This window comes from Carcharhinus amblyrhynchos, chromosome 7 (genome assembly GCF_965287045.1).
Source record: "Carcharhinus amblyrhynchos chromosome 7, sCarAmb.v2.hapA, whole genome shotgun sequence".
In the NCBI taxonomy this organism is placed as follows: Eukaryota; Metazoa; Chordata; class Chondrichthyes; order Carcharhiniformes; family Carcharhinidae; genus Carcharhinus; species Carcharhinus amblyrhynchos.
In genome coordinates, this window is record NC_137330.1 from 6,207,374 (window position 1) to 6,220,028 (window position 12,655).

A 12,655-nucleotide genomic window follows, 5' to 3' on the forward strand; every position below is an offset into this window, starting at 1 on the left:
AGTAGGGGGGGGATACACACTGCTCCCCTCAGAGTGGGAGTAGGGGGGGGATACACACTGCTCCCCTCAGAGTGGGGGGAGGGGGGTACACACTGCTCCCCTCAGACTGGGAGTAGGGGGGGGATACACACTGCTCCCCTCAGAGTGGGGGGAGGGGGGTACACACTGCTCCCCTCAGACTGGGAGTGGGGGGGGGATACACACTGCTCCCCTCAGACTGGGAGTGGGGGGGGGGGGATACACACTGCTCCCCTCAGACTGGGAGTAGGGGGGGGGGATACACACTGCTCCCCTCAGACTGGGAGTAGGGGGGGGATACACACTGCTCCCCTCAGAGTGGATGGGGGGCGGGGGCACTGTCCAGCCCTCCCTCTCTCGCGCCTTCTCTGGGGGCGGGGCCAAGGTTTGACTTAGAGTGACCCGTCCAGCTGTGGCCCGGAGGATGCCGGGAAGGCCGTTGAGAAAGATGGCGGCGGCAATGGGCGACCGGGGCTGAGGGGGGGTTCTCATTAGCGGCTGCGCGCGACCGGGGCTGAGGGGGGGGAGTGGTCTCGCGGCGGCTCGCGGGGCTGAGTTGGGGGGGGAGGGATCTCGTGGTGGCGCGCGGGGCTGAGGGTGGGGGTGTCTCGCGCGGGGCTGAGGGTGGGGGTGTCTCGCGCGGGGCTGAGGGTGGGGGTGTCTCGCGCGGGGCTGAGGGTGGGGGTGTCTCGCGCGGGGCTGAGGGAAGCGCGGGGGGGCTGGGGGAGGGGGTGGTCTCGTGATGGGCTGGCAGTTGGTCCGCCTTTTCCGGCGCGGGGTCTGGGCCGCGCTGACCGGCGGCTGCTTCCTGGAGCCTCAGCAGAGCGGCTTCTCCAACACCTTCCACCTGTACCTGTGGATAGGCCTGCTCGGAACGCCGTTCGTCTTCCACCTGGTGAGTGAGCGAGTGGGGGACTGACGATGGGGCCGGGATAAGTATGGGTGCCGGGACTAGGGTGGGTAACGGTGGGCCCAGTGTGGGGTTAGGGCTGGAGATGGTACTGGAGTGGTGGCGGGGGGGAAGTTCAAGGTGGGGTTGGGGGTAGGTCTAGGGTTTAGGCTAGGGCCTGGATGTAGGGGGGAGGTCTCAAGGGAGAGCCAGGGCGAGTGGTGGTGTGGGAGTTGGGGTGAGAGTTGTTGGTGGCAGAGCTGCAACTGTGGGGGCAAGATTGGGAGGCTGTATTGGTGTGGCTGGAGGTGGAGATGCACCGCTAGGGATTAGAGATGAGGATGTGGGGTCAGGGTGGAATGACATGAGTGGTGTTGTGGGCAAGGTGAGGGCAGATGGGTAAGGTGGAGAGGTGTGGCCATGGGCAAGGGGTCACTATTTGGGCAGCAGCTGAAGTAATTGTGAGGAGTTGGTGGTACCATTCAACTCTTACTCCTGTTCTATTCACTGTGCCCGTGCTTGCTCTGTGGAATCTTGGTCTTTATATGCAAAGGAATTGAATATAAGAGGATATAAGCCATGCTACAGCTAGACGTGATGTGGAGATGCCGGCGTTGGACTGGGGTAAAACAGGAAGAAATCCCACAATACCAGTTTAAAGTCCAAACAGGTTTATTTGTAGCAAAGGCAGCTTTTGCTACAAATTAACCAGCTAGACGTGTCATAGCAACCTTCTGTTTTGTAAGACATGGTCACTTGTCTGCTATAACCTAGTATGGCTCAGGAGTCCCACAGTTGCATGGGAGTATTTGCTGCAGAGGAAGATAGTGGGCTGAGAAGGTGCATAATTCTCTGGCTTCTGTTTTCTTTGGCTGGTCTTCTCAGCCAGCTGAGCATTTCATTTCTGCTCACTTCTTCCAGTGCACTTTTAAACAATGGACTCCAGAGGTTATGGCCATCAGTGACAGTCTCCCAGTTAACAATTTCAACGCTCACCATCCTCATGTCTCCCTTGTAGGTATCCTTGTAGCAGAGGAATGGATGCCCAGGAGTTTGTGACCCAGATGCCAGTTCAGATTGCATGCACCTGATCTACCTGTTGGATGTGGCTGAGCCAGCACTGATGTTGGCTGAGCAGTGAGTGTATGCTGATAGAATTAGCATGCCTTTGGGCCTCTGAGTTTGTGACCTTGTCCTGCCAAGAGAAACCGAAGACCTGTCTGAGACAGCGAAAATAAAACTGCTGAGCCTTCATCTGCTGGTGCATCATCATCAGTTTAGAAAAATTCTACTAATAAGGTTTCAATACACCTTTATCTTGGATTTCAGACAAGCAAGGCTGAACAACTTTCCATCAATTCTGGGTTGGAAATACCCTCTGTAGGTAACCTAAGGCAGATGAAAGCAGCAAAGAGACAATTGTACCAAAGAGTGTCAGTGCCGGATGCAAGCAAAATACTTCAGATGCTGGAATCTGAAACAGAGAATGCTGGAAAATCTCAGTGGGTCTGACAGCATCTGTGGAGAGAGAATAGAGCCAACGTGTAGAGTCTGGATGACCCAGAGATTTTCCAGCATTTTCTGTTTCTGGTATTAAATACGACCCTGTTTGACCCCACTGAGGATCTTGGTGGGATCCAGTGTTGCCTTGCCACAGCTAACTTTATCCATCATGTCATGGAAAGAGGAGGTAACACTGAACAGCTTCAGTGGGCAGCCAGTTTTCTCCAACAGCTTAAATAAACTGCCTTGCTCATGTGATCAAGTGCCTTGGTGAAATCGATTAAGCCATTATATTGTGGCCTCCTTTGTTCACAGCATTTCTTTTGTAGCTGCCAAGATTGAGAAAATCATGTCAATTTTAGATCTTCCAGTTTTGAAACTAAACTGGGACTGAAGATGCATGCTTCTTGCCAGCTTGATAAGAGCAAATGCTTTTCCCATAATGCTCAGAACAGTGTCATTTCAATAGTTGTTGCCATTGCTATAGTCATCTAGGTTTATAGTCTCTATTATGTATGCCCTGTCACATGGCTCCCTCCTACCAGCAGAGACAGAAAAGTCAGTAGCTTTGCTAAGCTCCCCCACCGTGTGTTCAATATCCAGATCTGCCAAATCAAACAGGCTTCCTAGGTATCTAGAGCTTTCTTGGTGGCAGTGCTTTCCCCCAGATTAGAACTGAGGATGTCTATTGCAGTCCCTGACCTCTTCTGCCTTTGATTTCAGTAGAGTGGTTTCCTTTATTGATGAATCTGTTGCCTTTTCCAAGCATTCCCTGTGTCAAAAGACATCTGGATCTTTCTGACAAAATTGCAACCAGTAGTCATCAGTGTGCTGCCTCTCATTCTATTGGACTCTTGATGCATTCAGAGGCTTCACTCTCAGATCTCTTTTGCAATTGATAAGAATGGATTGCTTGGCTTTTCAGTAATAGGTACCATCACAATGACGTTAGCCTTGAACCAGCCACCATTTTTTTGCTCTTGCTTCCCATACATTGTGAGTGTAGTATTATAGACGGTATCTTGAAGTATGTTTCTTTCACTTCTGCATTCTGGGAAGTTAGAAGAATGAAAAACCTTTGAAGGTTCTATCTTATCCCTGATACACACTAGGGTATAATCTGTCAACACTGGAATGTTGAGAATAGTGTTCAGAGATGATCTGGTGCCAATGCCCTGATCTTGGATGTTTCAAGGACACCTTGTGGCATGTTATTTTTCTAAAATAAAGTCTTAGTTATGCAAAGCAGAAAAATTCAAGTACCCTCTATTGTCATTTATCTTTCCCAGGCCATGATGTCCAAGGCAGGAGGGTCATACGGCATGACCATGCCCATTCTTGTGTTGAAATCTCCCAGTAGATGATCTGGTCAGAGATTCTGCTGAGATCAATGTCAAGCTTCTCATTAAATTGATCTTTCATCTCTAGTGAGGCATGGTATTGGAGCAAAGATGTTCATGAAGTTAATTGCTCCAGTTTGTGTTGCAAGGCAAATGGAGTGAACATATTCTGAACCATTTGTGGGGTTTCTAGCTTGGAAAGTAGTGAGTTCTATACAGCAGAGTCTTACTGCTGACATGTTTCCTCCGAACTCTTCCCCTGCCAAATGAACATGGAATTGTTTTCTTTTGGTAATCTACTCTCAGCAAGCCTGGTGTCTTGCAGGGAGTTCAACCAATCACAGCTGCCTTATCTGTGTTACAGACAAGCTGCAAGTTGTCTATCAATCATGCACATGAGGCACTGACATTTCAGCTTGCCAATTGAATGGATGACATCTTCTTTCTCTTGCCTTGTGCAATAGATTCCATCCACTTGTTGAGCAGATCCAAAGTTCCAACACGTTGAAGCAGTTGGATCTTGCTGTTTGTTCACAGTCAGGAATTTGGTTCATGAGTGCCAGGGCATGCCCACATGCTGTGAGCGTGCATGCTATACATCTGTGGGCCAAATTGCTTCTGAAAGCTATAAGTAAGAAAATGTAAAATAGAGTAAGTAGACCATTTGGCCCCTTGAGTTCCTCTGCCATTCACTGAGGTCCTTCACTGATCTGTGACCTTTACTCCACTTTCCCATAACCCCTCACTTCCTTGTGGATCAAAAATCTTAAAATACAACAATATATGGCTGTGCATGTGAATTAGGTGCAGGAGGAGATCAGTCACCCCTTCGAGTCTGTTTTTCCAATAAGATCACAACTGACTTGATTTTAACCTCAACTCCACATTCCTGTCAACCTCCCTGATAACCTTACACCCTTTTGCTAATCAAGAATCTACCCACCTTGCAAATATTCAAAGTCTCTGCTTCTGCTGCCTTTTGAGAAAACAGTTCCAGAGACTCACGGCCCTCAGAGAGAATAATTCTCCTTATCTCTGTCTTAAATGGGCGACCTCTTATTTTAAAACAGTGACCCCCAAGTTCTAGATTCTGTCATAAGAAGAAACATCCTCCCCCATATTGACCCCTCAGGATCTTAAAGGTTTTGGTCAAAACGCCTGTTATTTTTCTAAGCGCCAGTGGATATAAACCTAGCCTTTCCAACTCTTTCCTCATTGGACAACCTGCCTATTCCTGGCATTTGTCCAATAATCCTTCTAAGATTGTCCTACTATTACCTCCATACCTCTCCCTGGCAACTATCTGACATTAAGCCGATCTGTTTATAATGTTGGTGTCACATTTATTCCCAATAGTGTGGGAGTCCAGAACATGGAGAAAAACCTTAAAATCAGAACCAGGCCATTCATTGGAATGTAGAAGGTTAAGGGGTCATTGATTGAAGTTTCCAAGATATTAATGGGGCAGGTAGGGTTGATAGAAGGAAACTAGTCCCACTGGTTGAAGAGCCCATGATTAGGGAGCATAGTGTAAAAATTAGAGCATGACCTTTCGAAAATGAACATAGGAACAGAATTAAGCCATTCAGCCCGTTGAGCCTGCTCAGCCATTAAATGCGATTGTGGCTGATTGGACACTTCAATGCATTTTACACTCACTATCCCCATAATGCTTTGTCATTGTTCCATCAGAAACCTATCAATCTCTGCTTTAAATGTACACAATGGCTGAGCTTCCACATCTCTCCGGGATAGAAAATTCAAAGATTCACAGCTCTGTGTAAAAAAAAACTCCTCAACTCTAAGTGGAATTCCTCCTTACTTTTAAATTATGTACCCTGGTTCTAGACTCCTCAATCAAAGGAAACATTTTACTTGCATCTACTCTGTCCATTCCTTTTATAGGTATTAATGTGATCAGTTCTTATTCTTTGAAACTGTAGAGAATACAGACCCAATTTGCCCAATCTGCCTTCACATGAAGGCCCACCATTCCTGGAATAAGTCTGATGAATTTAGGATACACTTCCTGCAAACAGTGGTTAAAAATTTGGAAAACTCTTCCTAAGTAAAAACTGATGCTAGATTAGTTAGTTGTCAATTTTAGATCTGAGCATTTTACACAATTGCTATGTGAAGTGATATGAATCAAAGGCATATGGAATTAGACAGCTGATTACATCATTTTTTAAAAAATGACTAATGAGCACAATGATCTCCTTATGTATCCTAATTTCATCAATCCTACATGGCTGCATGTCCTTTGGTACCCTTTACTTTCAAAATCTATTAATCTCAGATTTAACATTATTAATTGAGCTAGCTTTTTGTATGTTTTTCTGGCTTTTCCTTGCCACAAACCCCATCCTTCTGCCTGACATCTGAGGCCTGAGGCTTAACCACACCTTTTTGTAGCCTAGTGTTATATTTGACTCTGGCATGAGCTTTCTATTATATCTGGACGATTACTAAGACTGTCTACTTCCATCTCTATATCTCTTTCTTGCAACTATCTGAGATTAAACAGATCGGGTTATAATGGTGTCACATCCTTCCCCCGTCACCCTCTTCCCCCACCCCAACTATAATCTGCCCATTAAAACTCTGCCCATCTGAAGGGGGAGCTAGGTGGGGTGGCACAGTGGTTAGCACTGCTGCCTCAGTGCCAGGGACCTAGGTTTGATTCCCAGCTTGGGTCATTGCCTATGTGGAGTTTGCACGTACCCCCCGTGTCTGCGTGCGTTTCCTCCAGGTGCTCCGGTTTCCTTCTACAGTCCAAAGATTTGGAGTTGGGTTGATTGGTCGTGCTAAATCACTCCTTAGGAGGATGTCAGGGAGATTAGTCGGATAAATATGTAGGGTTAAGGGGATAGGCCTATGTAGGATTGTTGCCAGTGCAGACTCGATGGGCTGAATGGCCTTCTGACTGTAGATATTCTATTCTATGTTTTAACTTGCATCAAGTTCTGCTCCCCTGTCACTTATGCTCTCTGATCTGTGTTGGCTCCATATCACGCAACGTTATGCTTTTAAAATTCTCATCCTTGTTTTTCAAAACATGTTGTGTCACGCTATCTTTGTAATCTCTTCCAGCCTCTCACTCCTTTGAGATATCTGTATTACCATAATCCTGGCCTCTTGAGCATTCCTAATCTTAATCACTCCACCATCAGCAGTCTTGGGCTTCAGCTGCCAAGGTCCCAAGCTCTGGAATTCCTTCCCTACATTTCTCCACCTTTCTACTTAATCCTCTTTTAAGTCCTCCTTTAAAACCATCTCTTTGACTAAGCTTTTGGCCATTTGGACCATTCTCTCCTGTGCAACTCAGTGTTCAATTCTTTTCCACAACTGTCCTGTAAAGTATTAGGGCATATTATTATGTTAAGTATGTATACAAAAATGTAAGTTGTTGTTGAATGTTGTACATTTCTACCATATTGCATGAAAAAGTATTTCCTATCTTCTCTCCTGAATGGCCTAGCTCTGATTTTTAAGGTATTTCCCTCCCTATTTTGGATTCCCACACCATTAGAAGGAGTTTCTCTAATTTATCCTAATAATCCTTTTCAATATCCTGTAAAACTCAATAACCACTTAACCTTCTATAGTTCAGGGAATAAAAGCCTAGTCTTTGTAATCTCTCCGATTCTAACCCTTACAGCCCTGGTAACATTCTGATATAGTGCTCATCTTGTTCACTTAGGTTCGAGGGATGCAGACTTGAAAGAATATGATGCACAACTGGGTTGGCTAGTTAGAGCAAGGTCTGGCTGGACCACTTGAAACATTACTGGGTCCTCCTCCACCTGCCGAAGTTGCTTTCACTATTCTAGGATAATCTGGAATGCAAAGATAGCTCTCGGCTTCTTTTCTGGAATGTAGACCATTGCCTTAAACACCTCTTCTCTGCCCTCTCCATTCTCGTGTCCAACAACAAGTGACGAGCTCATGGACTAAAGATTAAGAGAATCCATCAATTGCCTCTGCTACGTCCCACCTTCCATTCGATCACCTGTCCAAGCTTCCTTCAATGCTTTCCTCTTTGCCCTAGCCCTGGAGATTGCATTTTTCTGTTTTCTCTCTTCCCTCATGCCCTCTCTGAGCTCCATGAGATCCACTTCCTGTTCCCTTGATACTATTTCCACTAAACTGCTGACCCATCTCGCTTTCCCTCCTGGTCACCATGTTAGCCAATATTGTAAATGGTTCTCTCTTTAGATGTTGTCCATCCCTCCTTTAAATCTGCTTTCATCATCCTGCTCCTTAAAAAAAAACCTTGACCTGAGCTCCTGTAGTTCTGCGTAGTCCCCCAGCTCCGGAGTAGCCTTCCTATATCTCTTTGCTTCTCAACCTCAGTTTCCTCCTTTAAGATCCTTCTAAAATCTATGTCTTTGACCAAGTTTTGGTCATCTAACCTAATATTGCTTTAAGTCGCTCAGTGTCATACTTTGTTTTACGATGCTCCAATGATGTGCCTTGGGACGTTTAATTATGTTAAAGGCAGTATATAAATATAAGTTGTTGTTGAATCTATGCTGATTCAAAGTGCAGTGCCCACAACTATATGCAGTGCTCCAAATGTGGTCTAACCAGGGTCTAATCTTGTTTGCGCTTTTTATATTATTGCTGTCTAGTTATTTTAAAAATGTCAATTTGTTCCGAACTGGATAACCTCAGACTATAGGCATTGAATTTTATCAGCTGCAGTTTTGCCTCACTCGCTCAATCTATCAATGTGTCTTTGTAATTTTATGTTCCCGTCCATGTTGTTTACTGTGCCAGCAAACTTTGTCATTGGCAGACTTAAATATACAGTTCTTCATTAGATCATTAAATATAATGACTAGTTGAGGCCCCAGTACCGATCCTTTTGGGTAACAATTGGTCGTTTCTTTCTAATTTGATTATATTACCATAATCCCAACGCTTTGTCTTCTACTGTCTAATCAATCTCTTAACCAGTTCAATAATTTGCCTTTATTTTCGTGGGCTTTAACTTTTGCTAACAATCTTGTAAGTGGAACCTGATTGCCTTCTGGAAGCTGATATAAACCATGTTTGTAGATACTCCCTGGTCTACGACATTAGTTACCTCCTAAGAAAATTCAGTTAAGTTTGTCATACGTGACCTATCCTTTACAAATGCATGTTGGCTCTCCCTAATTATTTCAGATTTCTCTAAGTGCTCAGTCATTTTGGCCTTACCTATATATACTAGTAACTTCCCAACATTAAAGTTAGATTTTCCAATCCAAAGGGATGATTCCTGAATTTAGAGAACTTTGGAAGATTATGGTGAAAACATCTGCAAGTTCCCCTTACGTTATCAGGTCCAGTGATTGTCAATGTTTTCATTATTTTTCTAATAATGTTTTGTTATTTATGTTAATTGTAGTGAGTTATCAGAATCTGATAATAGTATCCAGACATCAAAGTAAAACGTCATTGTCCGGAGGTAGTCTGACTCTGAGCTGTGATTTTTCCCTGTACTATGTTTTTGTTCTTAAAGTATACAGAGAAACCATGTTTGTAGATTTAAAGTATACAGAGAAAATCAAATGCCTATGAAGTGGTTTGATTAGTTATTTCTGGAGAAGGTTATTCCCGTCTCCTATAGTATTTGCTATGAAGCTGTATGTTTGTGTGTGACACTAGAGAGGCACAAACTGGTTGCAGTTTTGCCCCCTGTAACTGACTGACTGCTTAACATATGGTGGAGTATCAGTAATAACCGGTAAGCCCCTTTTGCAGAACAGTTTTGGCTTACTCAGCTGTCTTTGTTGTTGCAGTATAGGTCACTTCAGGGAGTGCAGTGTATACTTAATATTGGATATTCCAGCACAGTTGTTGAAGATGAATTGTGCTGCATGTCTTTGAATCATTTTCAATTTGTTTACAAGGTGGGCTTGGTAGGGCTCCCATACCATTGCTGTGTATTCCAGTGTGGGATGTATCAAAATCTTGTATGTAACAATTTTGACTGTTTTGTCACATTTGGCAAGATTAAAAGTCCCAGTATTTTGTTTGCATCATTTCAAGCGTGGTTTATATATTATACGCTTGTCATGTCACTTGAAAGGTGATGCCCAAGGTACAGGTTTTGCTTGACAGAGGTACTTCCCATCATGCTGTATGAGAAGGTCCTAGCTTTCATCAACTTGTTGCATTCATGATGTGGCGTTTTGACAAGTTGGAAGATATTTGCCATCTATAGTACCATTTTCAGAACATTCAACTCCTTTTGCATCGATATTTGGTTTTCTTGCCTATGAATGGATCTGTACATGTCTGCAGAGTTTAATTTTGGTTTCAGGATTGATTTCATCTCCTATGCCATTTATGTATTGCAAGAACATTAGAGGACCAAGGAAGATGCTCTGGGGAGTACCCACTGTACCTGAATATGAATTGAAGTTCTGAGAAACTGAAGGAAATCGATATTAGTAGAGAAATGGTTTTGGGAGAAATTATTGGATTGAAGGCCTGATAATTTTTATCCCAGAGTGTTGTGATGTGGTGTCTCTCTATTTAAGACAGTACAGCAATAAAGGTTACCTGACTTGAGACCAATGGAAACTAAGAGTGGCTGTTCACACCAGAGGGTGGAGTCCTCTCTCAGACAGAATCTTCTGGAAGCATGGAATAAGCATGCAGAACTGGGCCCCAACTTTGCCCCAAGGCAACCTTTGTGCTGCATAAACCTCCTGTACCCCAAGTTTCTCTATTCAATAAATACCTTGTTCCCACAATATCTGAAGTTTCTCTTGATAATTCCAGATGGTGGCCACACAACACTATATAGCACTGGTGATGAGATGGAAGTCAATGGCACAGCTTACCTGTGGGTATCTGGTTTAATATTGAAGTTGGGGGGAGAAATACCCCTGGGGCAGATCTGATAGTTGTTGAGCTAGTGCCAGACACTGAGGAGCAATTGAAGTAAAGAACCTGGCAAGATATAACCGAGGCAAGATTTGGGAAGATATAAGAAAATGGAGTGTTCAGCCTCAGGAGCAAGAGAAGTGAAACTTGAATAAAAAGTGAAAAGGACAGGAGTTTGAAGTAAAGAGAATACATGCCCAGCTAGAAGAGAGCTGCGTTTCAGATTTATAAAGGTGAAATTATGGAATCCCTACAGTGCAGAAGGAGGCCATTCAGCCTACCAAACCTGCACCAACACCTATCCCACCCACGCCCTTTCCCCATAATTCCACATGTTTACCCTGCTAATCCCCTGAACTAAGGAGCAATTTAACATAGCTAATCCACCTAACCTGCACATCTTTTGACTGTGGCAGGAAACCAGGGCATCCAGAGGAAATCCGCGCAGACGTGGGGAGAACGTGCAAACTCCACACAATCACCCAAGGCCAGAATTGAACCTGGGTCCCTGGAGCTGTGAGGCAGCAGTATTAACCACTGTGCCACCCTGGCAATCTGGGAAGAAGGTTTTTTTTTTGAAGTTGATGATATTGACTCAGTTGAACAGATTCAAACGTAAGAAGAGTATAAAGGGAAGAGGGGCCTCAGAGAACTATTGCAGCTCCTTAATCTGAACAGAACTTCCAGGGAGTTTGGGTAAAGAGCCATGAACAGAGGACTTCCAGCAGATATGTTCTGGAAACTTTTTCAAACAAGAGAATAAGCCAAAGTTTAAAACAAAATGGTTGAAACTCATAAGTAAGCAGTTTTGGAGGAAGAAAAGCCTTAACTACAGCAGCCGGAAACATTCTGTACTTGCATTGAGTTATTGTTGTAAAATGCCACCTGCAAAAAGGAAGCCAATGGACTGAGCAACAGCAGCCTGTGTGAGAAAAACTATATAGTCTTAAAGCAGTGATGCATTTAACATGGTACAATATTCAATGAAACAGCCACAAAAAGGAACAGGAAAATCAAAGAACATTCCAGATCGAGGGAAATTCTATAAAGAGGGTCCATAAGCAATGCAAGATCTCAGCAGAGTAAACTAAGGCCTCAAGTAAGAGGTAATACTAGAGCTTAAGGGGTAAAAGCCCTCAAAGAGGCAGCGCCAGACTCAGTAGACAGTAAAAGGCACCAGAGAAGGTGCAGGGTGTTGGGAAACCCAGACAGGGTGGCACACTAGAAGAACCTGGTGAAAGGGGGAGCACTGAAAAACCCCAGAGAGGGGAAGTATTGGAAAACCCCAGAGAGGGTGGCACAGTGGAAGACCTTGAAGAAAGGGGGAACGCTGAGAAACCCCAGAGAGGAGGAAGTATTAGAAGATCCCGGGGAACAGGGGTATGGAGAGAACCTAGAAAGAGGGCAACGGAAGTCCCTTACTAACTAATTAAAGAGCTGACGATAACACGATTCAGTTGTGCTCATCTTTTTGTGCTGTAATGAGAAGTTCCTTGGAAGTTTTGGTAGTGAAATGCAAATTAACAATAAAGATGTAATCAGTCTAAAAATAAGACAAGTCACAGAAAAGAAAAGTTTTGAATAAACTTCACCAAGAACTACAACAAATAGAAAATTAGATAAAAGTTTGTGACCCATAATCTAATGACAAGCAGCCCAGCTATATTAAGACTAGAAACAAGCACTGTGGAAAAAGAGTGGGAGTAGCTAGAAACCTCTCAGGGCCAGTAAGAAACAGTGCAACACTCACCAGCAAATGGTAAGGGAATTAGGAGTCAGAGCATGAAGATGTTAATAAAAGGTAAAAAGAGCTGAGAGAAAAAGAAACGCGTGAAACTCAGCAACACAGTTTATTGCACTGAACCCGAAGGGCCAAGGAAATACCATATAATTGATGCTATTAGTTTGATGATGGAACTGCTAGCCTAAGGGTGAAATGCATCAAAGGTTTGATCCATGGTGCTCATGTAGAACATACTGCATTATCTACTGCAAAAGCTACTATACTTTTGAAGCAGAAGTC

General features: G+C 44.1%; 1 protein-coding gene across 1 annotated transcript in view; it reads left to right on the forward strand.

Moving 5' to 3' along the window:
* The first annotated feature begins 755 nt into the window (after positions 1-755).
* Positions 756-12,655, forward strand: part of LOC145345344 (pecanex-like protein 2) — a 220,115-nt gene continuing 208,215 nt past the window's right edge. Inside the window, exon 1 of the mRNA XM_080193158.1 lies at positions 756-913. Coding sequence (XP_080049284.1) covers positions 761-913 — 153 coding nt within the window. The 5' untranslated portion in view covers positions 756-760. The remainder of the gene's footprint in view (positions 914-12,655) is intronic.